At 50.4% G+C, this 18892-nt stretch overlaps 1 protein-coding gene across 2 annotated transcripts in view; it reads left to right on the top strand.

Moving 5' to 3' along the window:
- BTBD9 (BTB domain containing 9) overlaps positions 1-18892 on the top strand; it is a 459841-nt gene that overhangs the window by 434727 nt on the left and 6222 nt on the right. For both annotated transcript variants that reach the window (XM_054569314.1, XM_054569315.1), the window contains exon 10: positions 4563-4641. In XM_054569314.1, coding sequence (XP_054425289.1) covers positions 4563-4641 — 79 coding nt within the window. The remainder of the gene's footprint in view (positions 1-4562; positions 4642-18892) is intronic.

The following is an 18892-nucleotide window of genomic DNA, read 5'->3' as shown; positions in this document are numbered from 1 at the left end:
TGGTGAGGTGTTGTAATACTCTGGGACCCGGATGGCAGTGAATAGTCAGTATCCCAGCCTCTCAGTCATTTGAAAGTTTCCCTTGTGACCTTAGATGGAAAGAGCACCAACAAACCACCATTGAGTCTGGCTTCTGTGGCTGACTCTGCACCTGGCGGCTCTGAGATACTAACAGATGACTTACCTTCTCTTGCCGCCTCAGTGTCCTGCCTCTGAAATGGGACTACAGCTGGCTGCCCACCTACTGAACAGACTGTGTTTGGAATCAAATGAGACAGATCATGTTTGGGAAGCACTTGGGAACTACACAGTGGTCTGCAGAGGGGGGCTTTCAGGAGGACAAGCCATAGCTCCCTTTTTTCATGCTCCTTATCAACAGCCCACCTGCCCTAGTTCAGCCACATCCCCATGATTATATTCATTACAGCGTTTAATCCTCGTTCCTTAAGCAGCAGTGCTAGAGAGATTGTTTTAAGCCTCTTGCTTTTCTAGCTTGTTTAATTACTACTATGGCAACAATATCATTTTTTAGCTTCATATATATCATACCTCAGCCTCGTTGTGGGTTAAATTAAGTTTTATGGGTGGGCCTGGGAACCCAATCAAAATTTATAGCTTTATTTCTCTGGAAAAACTCCTTGTAAGCTTGAAACAACTAATTACAAGGGAAGTTTTGGAACACCACCAGTTTGTGAGCTGGGACCACTATTATTGTTTACATTGTTTTCTAATTAGTCCATGGAAGGATAGCTGACCTCCCCACAGAGATCATAAACTTCTTAAGGGCAAACACTACATCTTGTGTGGAGCCCCGTGATACCCAGCTATTTTGTCTGCCTCCAAGAAACAGGTGCCGATGGCAGGGAGAGGGGTGCCTTGGGTTCTCTGGGGACCTCTGCAGCAGTCATTAAATCACACACTGTCCACTTTGATGACTCAGAGACAAGGCCCAGGGAAGCGGTGTGTCTTGTCCAGGTTCATTGAGCTGAACGGCAATTACAGTAGAATAGATGTTTTACATTTGTGAATGTACAGGGTCCTGCACAAATAATGCCCCTTTTTATTACAAATGCTTTTATTACAAAATCATAAGCATGTTAAATTCTGTAACATAACATTATCATACTCAAGCACACCATACGACATCCTAGGTGAAAGGTTCGAATTAAAACATAAATTATTACACCTGTATTATAACCCTACCAACCACATTCAAGCAGGCGTTACTTCTGCTGGACCCTATATTTACTCTTCACCAAAAATTTTTTGATAGCTGTTGTTATTACTTGATAAAGAGACGGAAGCCCAGAGAGGTTAAGCAGTCTGCTTAAGGTCACAGAGCTGAAGTACAAAAGTGAAAAAGTAAAGTACAAAAGTGAAATGCAAACTCAGACAGCCTGGCTCCAGAGCCCATGCTGTCAACTACTGAGCAATACTACCTCTAGTCCATGAAAGACCAGAATTAAAGCCTGCTGTCTTACCTGTCACCTCAGTGATCCTCTCAACTGGAACTATCTTGTATAATAATACAGCGATGACATTTTCACTTCATGTCATGGATCGGTATTAAAGCCTTAGGCAGTAGTAAAATAGGTACTTTTTTTTTTAATGATTACATATACTTTCTACCAAATTCAAACAGTACAAAATTTCATTAAATATCTCTTAAAATTCTCCTATTCAAAGCTAAAAACTTGATCAACATTTTGGCCAGCATTCCTATAGACATCTTTGAATTCCCATGTGTGTAGGTACACGTTTACAGTGTAATATGATTGGGGCCTCATTCTGTAACCAGGGGGTGGCATAATGTCTGCCAGCATTGGACACATGAGGAAATTACAGCTCAGGAAAAGGGACAGACTCCTCCAGTGGGGAGCCAGTGAGTGCCAGGGGTGGGACTGCAAGCCTCTGTGGGTGTTTACGGTTTGGGGAGTAAGTGCTCAAAGCAAAGACCGCATGTATTCTTTGACACCCGCGGCTCCTGTTCAGGCAAACACTTCCTCCCAGCCCCCAGCCGTCCCTCTGACCTGAGTGGGTGCCACGCCCCTGATACTCCCTTGCCTACCACCAAAGGGATCAGGGTACTTGCAAATAGGAATATTTCTACAGCTCCCAGCAAAAATGGCAGTCCAGCTCTTGAGCGGACTAAGCGATGGTGGCAGTGTACTGGCCCTGTGAAATCTCGGCTGTGGCAGCCTCCTTTGAGGTCGCATAGTGATTGCAAATGTGGTTCAGACATGACAATGACATTCCAATGCCACCTTTCCCATCGAGCAGCATTCAAGGCTGTTTTGAAACAGTTGAGGGGAAATGGAATCTGATACTTAGGGAAGGAGAGATCCCCAATACCTCATTCTAACAACCTTCCCTTCCTCCTGATACTTTGGACTTAAAAGATTGGTATCCAGTTTTGCTGAAAATGAAATCACCTATTCAGTTCTCAGGCTGTGTTAGTGAAAATGAACTCTGCTGTGATTAGATATTAATGTAATGTAATGGAAGATTGGTATTCAATTGATGGCTTTGGATCTTATTACTCCACAGTTGCTCCCTCCTGCTCAAGCTGCTGCCCTGACTCCCCAGCAAGCCCCAAGCCCTTCACACCAGCCCAATGCGGAAGCCTAGGGTCCCATGTGTCGGGGGGAAGGGCGGAGAGGGGGGACAAGAGAGCAGCAGCCAGTGAGAGAAAGGCGGCCCCAGGGAGGCCTCACTTGCTTCCCTGGGCCTCATCCTTGTTGGAGGAGGAAGGGCTGGGCCTCGCCCAAGACCAAGGGTCCTGCCAGCACTTTCCGAGCCCCTAGCATGTTGTCGAGGACCCTGAGCTCACAAGTATAAATTTTCACGTTTACATCCAGAAGCACTTGAAGATTTTTTTGATAGGCCTGGGAATAGAAAGCTAAGAGCAAAATCTTCACCTCCTCTACTCCCTCTCCTCTCCACCCCAATCCTTTCTGTGAAACAGACTTGAACCTAATAGTTGTCACTGGCTGTTGTCACTTATCCTAGTCCCGTTTCCCTTACCTGGGAAGGTGGTCTGCGAAGCAGGGACTTGACGGGACGGGACGCCCTGCACAGTGTGCGCCCCTCACGTTCCCAGACCTGCCAGAAGGACACAAGTCTGTCACGAGTTGCGCAGCTTGGCGAGGAAGTACTGGCGAGGTCTGGGAGAGCCCGCGCCCAGTGTCGAAGCCCCACAGGGCCTGCCCGACCCACAGGCACAGCCCACCCAGCTGCATGGGCCTGGGAGGAAAACAGTCCCCCGCCGAGAAAATGGGCCAGGAACGCGAGCTCTGGGGATGGTCAGATGGCATCAGTTTCACATATGAGTAATAGCGGTTTTACAAGGGGAGTGATTTTTCTTATGCTGTTTCCAGAAAACTGCTTTCAGAGGAACACACTTTGCACACAAGATGGTAACGACTTTTTAATGACCTTAAGGGGCCTGGTGTCCAGGCAGCAGTAATTCAGTCTCAGTGGGAGGCTCATAGTGAGGGAGAAGATGGAACACCTGAAACCAAAGAGGGAAAAACAAACCGCAAATACATATATTTTCTTTGGTAGCATTACTTGGTAATTAGACAATTACAGGAAGCAGCTTCCCAGCAGCTGGCATTTCCACTGTGTGAGCGGAGGAGGGATGGCAACAACTGTGAACTCCTCACATTCATTACAGAAATTATTGGCGCTTTCAGTCGTGGGTGCCATGCCCTTCCCCAATGCATTCAGATGAGCTGTGAGCAGTAAGCTGAGAGCAGAGCGCCTCCTCTCAGGGTTTGTTTAAGGCTGGACTTTAAATGAACTGGCCTAGGTCCTGCTGGTCCTGAGGAACCGCCTTTCAAATATTGGGGCTGCTTTGGGGCCCACCCAGACGCAGGGCAGTCATGAGAATAAATCGCCTGGGGGTCCACTTGAAAGCTCGAGAGGGAGGGGTGGAGGCCTGTGGGAAATGGCCTTTTCCTCCCCAGGTGCCATCACTTGCATGGCAGGGCCGGGGGGTGGTCGTCAGGCAGAAGAGCTGAGGTTCACACAGCAGTGAGTAACCCCCGCTTCTGTAAGCACAGCGCGGGACTCTACAGCCCTCCCCTGCCCTGCCCACAGCCTGCCCTGATTCAAAACTCTCCTCTTCCCAGGGCCCCCCAGTGAAGTCACCGCACCCCTCGGACGTGGCCGATCAGCCAGCAGCCCCCTGCGGCAGGCCCCGTCTCGCAGAGGAGGAGAGGTGTCTTATGAACTCCCGCCGATCGCGATCACTTTTCTGTTAGGCCGCACTCTGTCCTGGCAGGAGCTTGGTCTGCACTTGGTGCTTGTCTGTGGAACACTTTATTAGAACCCATGTCAGAACCCATGTAGAAGCACCTTCTTTAATGAGACTGTAGGGTCTGAATGGGATGCCAGATACTTGCTGCCTCCCTCAGCCACACGTTAGGTGCTGCCCTGCCCCTGTCCCCCATCCCTCCTACAACACAGGCCTCCCGAGAACAGAGGCCACGCCGCCCTTCCCCGTGTACTTGGTTAACTATGCAGTCTAACCAGGCAAATGGTTGTGCTTCCTCTCGCAGGTCCTGGCAATCAGTAACCTTTGAAAGACAGCCTGCCTCCTTCATCCGAATCGTTGGAACACACAATACAGCAAATGAGGTAAGGGTCTCCTTTCTTGGAAGACACTGCGGTATTTCATGATGCACAGGTAACCGCTGCACCCTGAGTTAAGTGGATCTGTTTGTTCTACCCGCTAATGGCCTGTTGTTCAGACAGCTTGGTACAGAAGAAAGTCCTGCTCTTGCACAGTGGGGATATCATTATCATTTCTGAATGTCTCTTCACTGGCAAGTGAAAGCCAGCTCCTGTGGCTTTGCTTATTCCTCCTGCCTCTGTGGAACTGGCAACCGCAGGGACCTTGAGAGGTCAAGTGCCCTGTCCTCAGAGTCCTCCGCCTTCCCAGATGACAGCTGTTTCAGAGGTCCCTTGGCCCTCCGAGCGTGGTGGTTAAGGAACCCTGGCCCCACAGGGGCGGTCATGGTGCACAGTTGCTGGTTTGCTGTCTGTCCACTTGGTCCTGTGCCAGCTACACAGAAATGTTCCTGATAGAGCCGCTCCTTCCAGGTCTGCTCCTCCCCTGGCCCCATGCTTGGCTCCCAGGAACAGGCAGTTATTCCAGCGGACCGCGCTGTTTGTAGATGTTCCTTCACCTTGGATTTGATGGGGGAAGAGTGGGTGGGTTGTTTTCCCTCATTTTTGGTACCCAAGGTTAGGGCGGCAGTTGGGTAAAGATGCCTAGAGCTCAAGCATTGCCATGTTGTTTTGTCTGGAATGGAAATGGCTGAGAAAAACGGCACTGGGTTCCTCTGGATTGGAAAAGAGAAGACAATGCCTACAGTGCTTGGAAAAATCCAGACGCTTTGAGTACAAGTGAGGGCGCTAACAATGACTGCACTAGGACAGCAGGCACAAACCAGGACTGAGCCAGGCACGCCTGGGCTGTTGTCCCCTTGACAAGGTAGAGTCCCGTTGGGCTCACAGAGGCACCTCAGGGTTCACTCACATGATTTCCGGTGAGAATAGCATCTGCTTCAATTCTGAGTTTAAAATAATCAATTCATAGTTAATTCTTAAGTCAGAGAAAGCTGGTGTCTAGCCAACTGCGACACTGTTGACTTAGTCGGCTCATCACTTCCTGCTTTTGTACAGACATATGGTTAGTGTGTACCTCTGAAGGACCACTGGTTAAAGACAGGAATGATGAGGAACAGTAAGGTTGAAACTTCAGAGGTAAAGGAAAGGCATAAAAATAGTAACAATTCTGCAATTTTACTTCAACATGGTCTTTCTCAGATCTGTACAGAACCAGCCTCCAGGGCAGGCAACCAGGGCGCCTGTACGGAGCTTCACACCCAGAAGGGGACCCTGCACCGGAGGTGGAATGCACTCCAGCACCATCCTGAAATTCTTAGCAATTTTATCTTTGACTTTTTGTTTATAATGGAAGTCCAATGGGACAGTGAAACACCCACCTGGGTCTTGGAGCCTCAGCTCACTCTCAGGCCTGCCAGGGTTGGCTGATAGGTCACTGTGATCTGTCACATTTGGCAGATCAGCTGCCTTAGTGAGTCAGTTATTGACCAGAAAAAGAAGTTTCAATGTAGTGTTGCCAATTGGGAAGCAGCTTTTAAATCATTAAATAAATAGTAGCCAGGATCATAAGGCAAAACCCATAAAATGTATCATTTTCATAGTATACAAGAAAGCACAAAAGCCCTGGCCGGGTAGCTCAGTTAGAGCGTCGTCCCCATCCAGCAAGGTTGCAGGTTTGATCCCAGTCAGGGCTCATACAAGAATCAACCAGTGAATGCACAAATGAGTAGAACAACAAACTGAGGTTTCTCCCCCCCCCCCCCCGCCCCAACACACATTCTCTCTCTAAAATCAATTTTTTAAAAAAGGCACAAAAATGTTAAAATTCACTGGTCATCAAACATGCAGCACACCCTCACAGAGAATGTTCTTTACTGCAGCATAACTGGGGTCTGGGACTTCATCTGGAAGAAGTAGCATCACTTATCTTAGGTGTGGCGGTAATGTGAGTACGTCAGTGTGGCAAAGAGGTGTGAGGGGCAGGGACTATTTTAAGGGAAGGGGACAACTAGGTCCACAGAACTCCTGGCAGAGGCAGCTTTAGGGGAGCACGCAGATGGCACAGACATCCAGGACAGGGGGCTGGGGCAGAGGCAGTGAACCAGGGTGGCCTGGGGCTAGGACGTACCTGATCCCTAGTCCCATGAGAGTGAGAACCATGCCACCAGAAAGTTGGGGTCAGACCGTCCTTGCCACTGTGGAGGACGTGTGGAGGAGAGGCAGGGTTTCCTCAGTATATCACTGCTTGTTTGCCAAGCGACATCAGTGGCCTCCCTTTAGTCAGAGCCAGAGCCTGAGCCTGTTTCCATTTAGACACCGCATGTTTACCAGCCTGAAGACTTGGGGCTAATCTCAGGAGCGTAGATGGTCCTGTTTTTTAGCATGGATGTAAAGCATGTCTGTGTGATAAGAGAGAGAAATGTGGCTGACTAACCTGCCATATCTCCGGGTAAGATTATTTTCTGCAGGTGCTGCCCCATCCAGAAAGGGAGTGTCCAAGCAGGGAACAGTGTGGAGCGTGCAGTGTGGAGGCTCCTGTGAGTTGAGGAGCATTCAGAAAAGATGGGGTTGGGCTGTTCTAGCAAAAGACCTGCGCAGTGTGTAAGTGGTCACAGCGACCAGCAGCTGTGCAACGATGGCAGTGGAAACTGCCCTGACCTTCAAACATCTGGCTGCTGTTGAAATAGCAGAGGCCTCCCGAGCCAAACGAGATAGGGATTTCCCGCCCAATGCAGGCACGTGTCTGTCTAGCTCCGGCGGCCAGGCCTTCCTGCATGCAGGGCTCGGCATCTCGCTGCTGCAGTTAATTTCTCTCACTTCTCTGGACTGGGGCAGGAGCCGCTCCCGAGCCGGCCCGCAGGGGACGGCAGCCTGCGCAGTCTGCAGAGGCTCAGATTTCTTGATCCTCTGTTTTGGCACGCCTCTGATTTCCTGTGGCATTTCATCCCTCTCCTCTGGGAAGTGTATGTCTGCTGCGGTCATCTGTCTCTCATCTTCCTTTGTGAGCACTGCAGCAATGGATTTGTTTAATGTTTCAGCTACCTTCATGACTTCTGTCCTTGAATTCCCTAATGCCTGCCTCTTAAAGATGGCGCCACTTCCTTCATGACCTCCTGCTCCTGTGTACTCGGTGTCATCCTTGTCCTTTACCCTTGAAGCATTTACTTAGAACATTTTCCTTTCATTCCCATGTACATGTTGTGCGTCATGCACTGCTCCACTCCCTGCTCTGTGTCCCCCATGCTTGGCATACTTCTCACATGTTTCGTGTTTCTCTCCTTTCCTTTCAGACACTTTTTTTGCACATCCCGTGTGCCCGCCCACAAGGGTTCCTTTGTCAATCCGTCACACTTAGCGTTAGGTGGCAGACACATGTCAGTTTGTCTTCCACCACATCCACCCTCCTCCTGCCCCCCTTCAGTTGTTTTCACCCACGTGCTTCCCCACAGTACCTGAGCCAGAAAGGTCCTTTGTGGCTGCTTCCTCGGTCTCTTCGTGTGGTCACTGGGCCCACTCGCCTCAGCTGCTGATGGACTCGGAGCTACACAGGAGGCAGACACTTCTCATTTTCTCTTGTCCGGATGTTAGAAACTGGACCTTGTCAACACCGCTGATGTCACTGGATCTGAAGTCCCAGCTGCAGTGACTGTCACACAGCCCTGCTGGTTCTGACGCCACCCCACTCACGGACCCTTTCATCCCGTTTCATTAATCACCATAGCAAGGCGGCCACGGCCCCTCCTGCCTCCTCACGGAGGGCAGGCCGGACCCACGTGGGGCCTGTCTGTGGGCCCGTGGGTCAGTCCATGTATCAAGAGAAATACAAGTTACGCATGTTTCTTATTGTGGCTTTTATGAAAAGCTGGGTTTGAGAACAAGTTTTGGTGTGATTTTTTTTATTAGGCATTGAGCTTATGGCACAGGCAGCCCCGAGGGTTAAAAAGGGCCGCAGGAAAACCAACTCTGTGGTACAGAAAGACTGGCCTCCTGCCCTCAGGATCCCACGCGAAAGCCTTTGCCAAGTCGATAGCAAAGCTGAGGATGGTATTGACAGTCTGTAGGCAGCTCTCAGCATTCCATTTAGTTATTGAATTTATGTAGCTGAGGAGAGAGGCCGTGTCGTATTTATCTTTATATCCCCGGCACCTAGTATGAGCCAGGAGCGTGTATGCATAGAGTACCTGCCGGCTGAACGAGTGAATGGGTCATTCTGTCTGTCCATCCATCTCTGCCCCTCTTCCTCATCAGTCAGCCACATAAAGGAAAAGATTTAGTAATTTAGTTTCTCATCACTCCAAGGCAGAGTTTCTGTAGCCACGCTGAGGAATTTCTTAAACCAGAAACTTTTGTAAATGGAAAAGTATATATGCTAAACACTGCAGCATCTCCTGGTTTAGGATAATAATAAATTATAATAACTAATATTTACTGAGCACTTACTATGTGCCAGGCCTTTATATTTATTACATTATATAATCCTCATGTGAAGTAGGTTTTATTCTCACTGCATTTTAAAAATGAGGAAACTCAGTCCCGGGTGTTGTCAAAGCTGAGGAGCCCTGGGCAGTTCTCATCGGTGCTGTGGGAGTATGAACGGATACCGGCACTTTAGAGAACAGTTTTCTACCAATGTTGAATATGTGCAACCCACCCGATGACTAAGCATTTTCACATCTTTGTATAATCTCTAAAGAAGCTCCTATACAAGTTCAGGATGCAGGAATAAGGATGCTCACGGCAGCACTATTCATACCAGACCCGCAGGGACCCCACTGATGGTGCAGCTTCCAGAGAAAGGACAAGCAAAGTGCATCACGTGGTCCGAGGGGGGTCACCATCTATGCAAAGGAAAGGTGCCAGGCACAAAGAGTGTGTGTGTGTATGTGTGTGTGCGCGCGCGTAGTAGGATTACATTCATACAAATGTCAAAAACAAGCAAAACTAAGCTATAACATTTAAGGATATGTACACAGGTGGTGAAATATTTTTTAAAAGCAAAGGAATGATTATTATTATTAAAGCCAGAACTATGGCTTCCTCAGGTGGGGTGGCTGGGTCATGAAGGGCCATGTGGAGGGACCAGGGTCCCCAACAGTCTTTCTGGTTCTTGACCCAAGTGGGGTTTACATGCTATTCACTGTATATACCGTAGCTACAAGCTGTACATACAGTATGCATTGCACTTTTTAGTGCATGGTTTTCATGATAAATGTTTTGCTTTCAGCAAAAAGGGAAAATTGATGAGGAAACTGAAGCTGAGCTGTGTTAAGTGATTGGCACAAGGTCCCCCTGCTGGTGAATGGCAGAGCCAGGATTTCAGTGATCCAGGCTGCTCCACTCCCCCAAAAAAGGCATAATAAATAGTAAAGCAGTGCAGGTGAGCCCGGCTCTGCCATGGCCATGTTACCCGAGTCGGACATTGGTGAGCAGGTGGCACATGTGGCAAGCCTGTGCTGCAGCCCAAGCTGAATCTAGGAGAGAAACCAAGGCACGGCCCTTCGGTGGGGGGATTGCAGGTCTGTCGTGTGAGAGAAATCAGCCTGCATGAGGAGGGCCTTAATTCTAGTGACCGTACAAATAGTAGTCGCTGGCCAAGACCAAAGCACAGTGGAGTGTACTGAAGCAGAAGCTGGTGTGGGTGGATGTGGGGCCAGGGACTAGGGAGGGGCTTTCCCTGTCTATAACAGGGATCCAGGGAGCCCGGCCCTTGGGAATTGGAAAGTTGTGAATGAAACGCTGCAGGAGGGTTTGGGGAGAGGGAGGGTCACAGACCTTTTCTCCGGGTTGGATGCTTCGCCTACGCGCCTGCCTCATGAGGCTCCGTGCAAACTCAGCAGCACCAGCAGGTCTGAAAGTCTGCAAGCGGCTGCTAGAGCGACCCTCCAGGACCACTCAGCGGAGCCTGCAGTGAGGCACTGTTTATTTACAGGCCGTCAGACCAGTGAGTGGCTGTGGGCTCCCAGTGACATCCCTGTTTCCATAGCAACATGTGGCTCTAGTGAAGAAAAAAAATAAAGGGAAACGGACTCTGTTTTTTAAATAAAAACCGAACCTCCTTTCTGGCCTGGTGATCGTTATTTCCCAGCCCCCAGCCCCTAGGATTGATCACATCCTCGGCTCCCCAGGGATTTCCCCTGCAGTGTCCTCTGGAGGAGGCCCTCTAAGCCCTGAAAAGGCTCCTCGGTCGTGTGCTGGGCCAGAATTCCCAGTCCGTCAGCACCAGAATTGGCACTGAGGGCAGAGGCTCTGAGAGAGCCCATGAACAGGCGAGCCCCTCCCTCTGTGAGCAGAGAGAGACCCAGTTCCAGCCCTCCAACTGCTTCTTCGTCCAGGAGAGAGAACACAGCCATCCCGGGGTTGCCCGTGGCAGTGATGGGGAAGAGATGCTCACAGATAAAACCTGCTCGGGAATAGAAACAGCTGAAACAAACCAGGTTTGAGATGGCCCCTGGGTGCCCTGTACTGTATACAGAGGCCGAGGTGGCACTGGCAGGAGCAGGAGACTCGGTGTGGGCCAGAGAGTAGGGGGGCACTGGAGCAGCAGGTCCGAGGGCAGGTAGGCCATCCTGCACCTGTGAGTTTGCATGACAGTCCTGGCAGGAGGCGTCCCCCCACTGCACTGCACCTCTTGGCAGCAGAGACGGTGGGATGGCATCTCTGTCCAAGCACTCAGCCCAGCGTCCAGCACACATAGCCCCCCCCCCACCATAAACCAGACTGGGGCAGAGTCTGGGTGCAGATTTCTGACAGAAATCAGCTCTCAGGACTCACTCGTGACCACCTGGATCTGAGGAACAAGGGAGAACAGCAGACGGCACCATGGCCGCCGTCCCCTGGCCTTGGAGAACGGTAAGGCCGTGCTGGCCGTGGGGAAGTCTGGAAGCATTTATTGCAAGAAAATAAAGGGTATGGGGTGGTTAAAAGTGAGCCATCCAAATAAAAATGTGGATTTAAGGGACTATACATGCAGATAATAGTCAAGGTCAGGTGCCTCCAGAGTCAGGCTAAGAAGAAAGGGTGTAGAAGTAAGCCTGAGAAACAGCCGCAATGAACAGGGCGGGGAGGTGGGGGATACACCGAGGAGGGCAGAGACTTGTGCAGAGACCTCAGCAGTGGTGCCAGCCTCACCCCCAGCCTGCTGCTGTGTGACCCCTAGCAAGTCACGTCACCTCCCTCGCTCTCGGGACACTTGTCTTTAAAATAAGGAGACTGAACGACGTCTTAAAGGTTCCTTTCCAGTGAGGCAGAAAAAAAGCAGAAAAATATTTAATTTATAGCATAATTATAAAAGATCCTTTTGTAGGCATCTTTATACTTAAATGTCTATTATGGAAGAGTTTATTGGGAAAAGAGAGGGAAATGACACAATAGCGAGCACATGTCATTGTTCCAAATACTCCACAGTCCTCATATGCCGCTCGTACAGGAGCAGCAATAATTCTGCGCCAAACAACTGGCTGAGGAGAAAGTGCCCCGAACCTGAGCAGCTTGGTGCCAGGAGCCTCTGAGCAGAGAGAAGGATGGAGATATCAGCTTTGTGGGGATAATCTCAGATGGGGTTCCACAGCTGAGCCTGCAGGTAGGGGTTACACCTGAGATCTCCATGCAGCTGGAGTTCTTCTGGACAAAACAGGAGCACATCACCTGGCTCCAGGGAGGAGCTGCCCAGGACAGCCGGCTACACCTTACCTTCCCAGGAGGGTGGGGCCCCAGCCAGGTTCTCACGATGCCTGTCCAGCAGGAAGGGGGGCCTTAATAAGGCCACGCCCACCAAATTTGCTCCCAGAACTAGAACATTTTCCTCTTTTTGTTTTTTTGAAAATAAAAAGATACTGTCTATCACTTTGGGGCCCAGTTGATTGAGTGAGTGAATTGCTCTCCCTGCAACTCTGGAAATGTGCATGCATAAAAAATGGAATCAGGAATTCCAGGGCCGCCTAGGGGAGTAGTATTGGAAAGGCTCATTTTCCAGAACCTTCCAAGCAATGGAATTCTAGTTATTTGTGGGTGCTCTGGCCTATGTGAATATGGGAAAGTGACATTGGAAAGTTAAAACACTGTTGTTATATGTAAGCAGTGTCACCGAGAAACTATTAGGAATGAATACCTGAGCAAAACTATTTGGATTTCCTGTCACCCTAAAAAATACTGACAAGTGTTGCTCACAATCTGAAGCAGATTCCTTACCTGAAAACAATGTTTTAGACTGTTCAGCTGTCCATATATAAAACTTTGGTTTATAAAAAGGGATAGGTTGTTGGAAACTCTTGGCCTTCATTTTCAAAGGGATAAAAATAGTACATCCCAACAGTCTGTAGAGCATCCCTCTGCTCCTGAGAGGAGTGTAAGAAAGAAGTTAATGTCACCACCATCAGGATCAGTTGTTTGTTGCGTGCCGAGTGGGTGTGTGACGCTGCCGTGCCTGACGTGTGAAAGAAACATAGGAAGCCCTCAGGGTGGTATAACTCAGAAGCCATGTCTTTGTGTCTGACTTATGGGCAAGCACCACTGAGAAGTAAGTGTCTGTTATGGAGATACGTCACCGTGTAAACGTAGATTGAAAGCTTGGATCAGAAATCCTGTTTGTATTGGTTGGTGTGAAAGCAGCCTGTAAAAATTACTCAGGAGAAACCAGAAAAGCAAGATAGTAGAGTCATTGATCACCATTTATTAAATTTTCCCAATTTCTGCTGTAGTTCACACTGGACTCCTGGCCAGCATGGGAAAATTAGCAGAGGCTTCTATGCTTTAAAAAAACTTGAAGGCATGTCGAACAAATAGTGCTTGGGGGACCCCTGTAAAGAAAGGCGCAGACAGCGCCGATGAAGGAATCAACCTGATCACCAAGAAGGGGCCGCTCCAGCTGCGTGCGTCCTGTCCCGGGCTCAAAGAGAAAAGAGCACCCCGGACTGCCTCAGGCGTGCTGAGAGGGACGGCCCCGGGGAGGCAAGGCAAACCGATGCTGAACGGCAGCTTAAAAAGGGCACCGGGTGGTGGCTGAGGCTGTGGCGGATTCATACACAGGACCACATTCCACATTAGCTGGCCTCTCTCAGGGGACAGATCCAGAGGCCATTGAAGCCGGTTCAGCGAAGGTGCCCCTTTGTGAGCCATGGCAATCAAACAGGCGAATGGGATACATGATTGCTGAAAAGGGGAAAGGAAAACGATGCGGGGACAGTGGTAATGGTTTTGCATAAATCAGTAGGGGGACTCTGCCCTGTATGCCTCATTCACTTTTGGTCACATCCTTTCCGAGGTGTATTACCGTGTTACGAAGGTTCAGAGGAAAGAAAATGAATCACAAAATCTTCTGAGAGAAGAGAAACTCAGGACTTGGCTGTGCCACCGAGAGGGAGGCCCGCAGGTGTGTGGTAGTGATGACTCCTCCAAGACATCAGCTGCTTCCTCCAGGTTCCTGTGAAAAGAGCAGAGGCACCGCACCCCCTCCCTGCATGCACCTCCTCTGGGGCCCAGCCCCACCGCATGGCCACCAGTGAAGGGGCCAGCTTGTCCAGGACAGGCTTACTTTCCACGCTTGCTCCCAAGAACATTTTCAGGACCGCCTGCAGGCCCCCTCTCCGGGTGCCCATTAGCAATGGGTGCACATACAAAGGTGCCCGGCAGCCTGAGGGAAGAAACCCTAACCCAGCACAAGATGATGGTGAGGTTACCTGGCCACTGTTGGCTTTGCACTGGTGCCGTGTCAGGTGCAAGGCTGGTGGGCTGGATCGTCAGCTGAGATGACTGAGCCAGCACACTGTTCAGTGGAGGGGCAAGCAGAGCCTCTCACAGCACGCAGGGCAGGTGGGGGACAGGCTGCAGGAGCGAGATGCCAGGGCCCAGGCCTCTAACTGGGAGTATTCCCTTCGCCTCTTCTACCTGGAAGGCCGCTCCCCTCCCTGTCGGCCTCCCCACCCTTCATGGCCTCGTTTACATGCCTCTTCCTCCCTGACCTTCCCTAACCTCCCCCTTCCAGGCAAAATTATTTCTGGGATTACCGATCACGATCCTATTATAACGCTATTAGAATTTTCTGTGTGAAGGAGGCATCCAGATACAGAGAGAGCACAGGCTTTGGGAGTGCGCTGCCGGGAGGTTGAATCCCACCGAGGGAGGTGGGTGTGAGCTTGGGCTCCTCGGCCCTCCCTCCTTCCCGCTGCCATCTCCCCTGCTGGGCTGGGAGGTGTGGTGCCTGGTCAGTGTTCCTGCGTAGTGAGGTCATCAAAGTTTCAAGAACAAACCAGAGAAAGGACCTGAAGAGGAGCACAGGTCCTTGGTGGCTGGCTGAGCGCGGAGTCCCCCCACCCCCCGGCCCCGGGGACCCTGCTGCCGTCGCCTCTGTGGCGCTGCAGCCTGCCAGCATCTCCTCCCAAAGAATCTAGAGTCTCTGTGGGCCCTTTCTTTCCTCTCGGTCTTACTGAGCCAGTTATCAAGTTGTGTTATTCTTCATTTAAAAATGAGTCTTTCCTGTTTATCCCAAATTGCTAAATTCTGCATCAGGGGATTTCAAGTGTTCACCTAAAAATAAAAGGCCTTTCAAAGTGAAAGGCAACAGGCATTTATTTGAGATCAAAGAATAGCTATTAGGGAAGTATTGCTTCAGGCAGAAACCCAAATAGTGTTCCAATTAGGAGACAAAGGCAATGGTATTTGTGAGAAAAGGAAGGGGAACAATTACATTAATAGAAGGAAGGCATTTCCATTGGTAAAGATAACATAGTGATGGTAATTCTAATCAATTTTCACATTTTCAGCCTGTAGTCATCAGTCCGTAGTCATAGTATCTGTTTTCATGTTATCCTTGCAAACAGTTCTCCGGGGCACGATGTTGCTTTGGGCCCAGTGAAAAGGTTACTTTGCCCTGTTTTAACATCCCAGATGCTGGAGGCAGAAGGAGTGCCAGGCGCTTCCTCTGGGCTGGCAGCTCCAGCTCCATGCCAAAGTGGCCCCATTTATACTATAATGATTTTCTTTTTACATGAAGTTTATGTGTTTGTCGTTACCTACTTTCTTTGGACACATAATATTTGTCACTATATACAGGTATCCCTTTTGTAAAATTTTAAATTTAAGAAATATCCTTTTTTAAGAGTCTCCTCCCTCCAGAGGACCAGCTCCCTGCCCAGATCCGGGCCAGTTTCTCGCTGTGCTCCCCTCTCCCCGCTGCCCCGCCCCGGCTGGGCTGTGGCCTTTTGCTTCCACTGCCCCAACTCTCATCTACCCCACACCTCCTATTTTGTCGTCGCCCTCGGCTTGAGAATCTACAGTGGTCTCCCCTCTCTTTCTACACTAAGGGCTCCCCGCTCTGACCTTCCCGACTCAGCTCAGACATCTCCGCACCCTTATAGCTCCCCACAGGCCCAGAGTTCCCTGCTCGCTCACTGGATGGTGCGCCCTGAGAGGCCAGGACTTTCACCATGGAGCATGTAGGAGGCGCCTCCTAAGTGTGGAATGAATGAATAAACGTGCTCTGACATCCTGACCTTCAAACCTCATTCACACATCCAGCTCCTTGGGCCACACCTGCTGCGCAGGTCACCGTCATTCTGGCCTCTGTGCCTGGCACATGGAGGCGCCAGCCCTTTTCCAGCCTCTGCCTGCCCTTAGCCTGCTCACTCAGACACCCACTACACTCTCCCCCTCTGTGACTCAATAAAGATAACCGTCTCCTGTGCATTGCCTTTGAATCTGGCAGAGCCTGCATTAAAGTTAGCTGGTCCTTTAGTGATGCTCCTGCGGCTCCGGGGTCACAGACTGAAGCATGGCTCTGTGATGGCCTCGGTCCTCATGTCTGGCCATCTCTCCCTAGTCGCAGCGTGCCCACCCAGAGTCCCAGGAAGCTTAGCCAGGCAGGTAGCAGCTGGGACTTCCAAGGGCCTCCAGTTTCCCCCAACTTAGATGGAAGGGTCTTCCGTAAGCCCTGTGGTGTAGGGGAGGAATGGTTATGATTTCTGGAGAAATACGCAGAGGAGAAAACCAAAACAGCCAGTGGGGATTTGCCGTTGGTGTTGTTAGGTGTGTGGGGACTAGCAGCCGTTTGCACTGTTATTTTAAAATAGGCTGGTCACATGGGTAAAGGCAGTTGCGCAGTTAACGTCACTAAGTTAGAGAAGTGGGAGTGATTCCAGGAATGAGGCAGCAAGAGTCAGGCAGCTGAACCTTTGTTTATTAAGTGCTCCTTGCAGACCCTGTCTTCCCAGGCTTTTACCAGCTCAGTGCAGGGCAGAAAGCCACCTGCCCCTCTGATAGTGTCACTTTTGGGGATGTTTCTAAAGAACCAGCCGTTAGTCAGAGCCCGGACACACTGAGATCTTTTTTAACTTTGTTTTTCTTTTCTTTTTTCTTTTTAATTTTTTTTATATTTTATTTATTTTTAGAGAGACGGGAAGAGAGGAAGAAAGAGAGGGAGCGAAACATCAGTGTATGGTTGCCTCTCACACACCCCTTACTGGGGAGCTGGCCTGCAACCCAGACATGTGCTCTGACTGGGAATTAACTTTGTTTTTCAATCCTGGATTTTTATTGATTTGTTTATTCTTGTGCAAGGCACAGAGCAGGAAAAAGGACGACCACGCGTGGTCCTTGAGTCAGATGGGGACCCATGGACCGGCAGACAGAGGCAGGAGGCGGGTTGGGCCTGCACATGGGAGGCACCCTGAAGCCTCCCAGGAAGGTCTGGGAAGAGCTCACCTGGAAATCTAGAGGCTGAAGAGATGCTCACAAGAGCACAAGGAGAGAAAACCCAGTGGACACTAGAGGGGGAGTGCTTGAGGAAGGCAACAAGGAGCAGGAGAGATGTCAGCCAGTGCAGCCTCAGGGCGGCATCAGCCTGGAGCCCAGAGGAGCGGCCTCCGGAGGTATCAACAAGCACACGAGCATGAGGATTACACGAATAACTGAGTAAAGAATATGATGGGGAGGATAAGGAGCTCAGAAAGGTGCAGAAAAAATGCAGCGTGTTCAGAGAAGCTGGAGACAGTGGCGCGGAGGCGAAGCATGGCTGGGTGTGATGAGGAAGGGGACAGGCTGTGAGCTCGCTTACCAGCAGCTCTAGGAGCAGTGAGAGCGTCGGTGGGACGTAAGGAGGCAGAGCTGTGTTTGGGAGGGTGGCCCGGGCCACTCAGCAAAAGCGTGTCTGGGCATGTCCGCTAACTGTCCCATGCTTGAAGGAAGGGAGGCTGTTCATGAAGCAAGAGAGACTATTGATAACCCGCCAGAAGGTCTTGTCACTTCAGATGCTTAAAGAGGGTGAAGCCAATGGAGAAACATAGATTAATGTTACCACTTAGGAGAAGATTTTCAAATTTACCCTGTGCAGCTTTGGTCAGAGCTGAGGGCTCAAACAGTTTTTAAATCTCCATAAACGGGCCTCCCATCCGGCTCTTGACAGGTAGGCACCTGCAGGTGGGCCTGAAGAGGGCAATTTGATGAAAATGAAAGAGAGGAAGGAAAGAAAGGACAAAGAAGGAGAGACAGGGCCAGCTCGGGCAGTTGCCACGTGGGGTCCACAGGAAGCGCTGTGGCGAGGACAGCAAAGGCCTGAGCTTTAAGGAGAGAAGTCGGGTCACCCCGAGAGAAAACGGTCTCTGCCAAGATGAAGAGAACAGACCAGAAGATGCATATGCTTCCCTTAGTCTTAATATTAGAGTTTGAAATGTGAAATTTGAAACAGTGGTAGATAAATGAGGGGTAGGAATATGGAAAATATAGGAAGGTAAGCACAGAATTTATATTTTAAGTATGATTTCACAGTTGATACCACATTTGTCTTTGTGAATTTGATTCTACAATAGATGGGTATGTGTATGTCACGTGTGTGTGGTGCATGTGCGCGTGGTGCATGCATACCTGGCGTGTGTTTGTGTGCACACTTTGTGTGCATGTCCCTGTTCAGCTGTGGCAGTGCAGAGCTCCGGGTGGAAGTGGGCGGCCCCTCCTGCTCCCTGCCGCAGCCTTACCTCCTGAGCCCCCCACCATCTCCTCTGCCTGGTCCTCCCTCAGGGAAAGAGGTGGGTGTCCAGCAGCCCTGCCCTGCATCCTGCCCACACCGAGGCTACCAGTGCCTTCTCCCCAACAGACGGGCCCTTATCCAGGAGCAGACTCAGCAAAAATGGGTGGATCCAAAGTTCAGTGGCCCTCAAGGAGCCAACACGGCCCTGGCTGGACCCCTCCCCAAGGAAGCAAAGGATTGCGTTCTCCTTTGGGCCACTGCGTGGCTGGGGAAGGGCCGCAGCGTGTCCCGCTCTCTTGGGCT

Source organism: Pteronotus mesoamericanus, unplaced genomic scaffold (genome assembly GCF_021234165.1).
Source record: "Pteronotus mesoamericanus isolate MK-2021 breed Mesoamerican mustached bat unplaced genomic scaffold, CSHL_Meso_final contig_20, whole genome shotgun sequence".
Lineage (NCBI taxonomy): Eukaryota > Metazoa > Chordata > Mammalia > Chiroptera > Mormoopidae > Pteronotus > Pteronotus mesoamericanus.
This window is presented reverse-complemented; position numbering and strand designations above follow the sequence as displayed.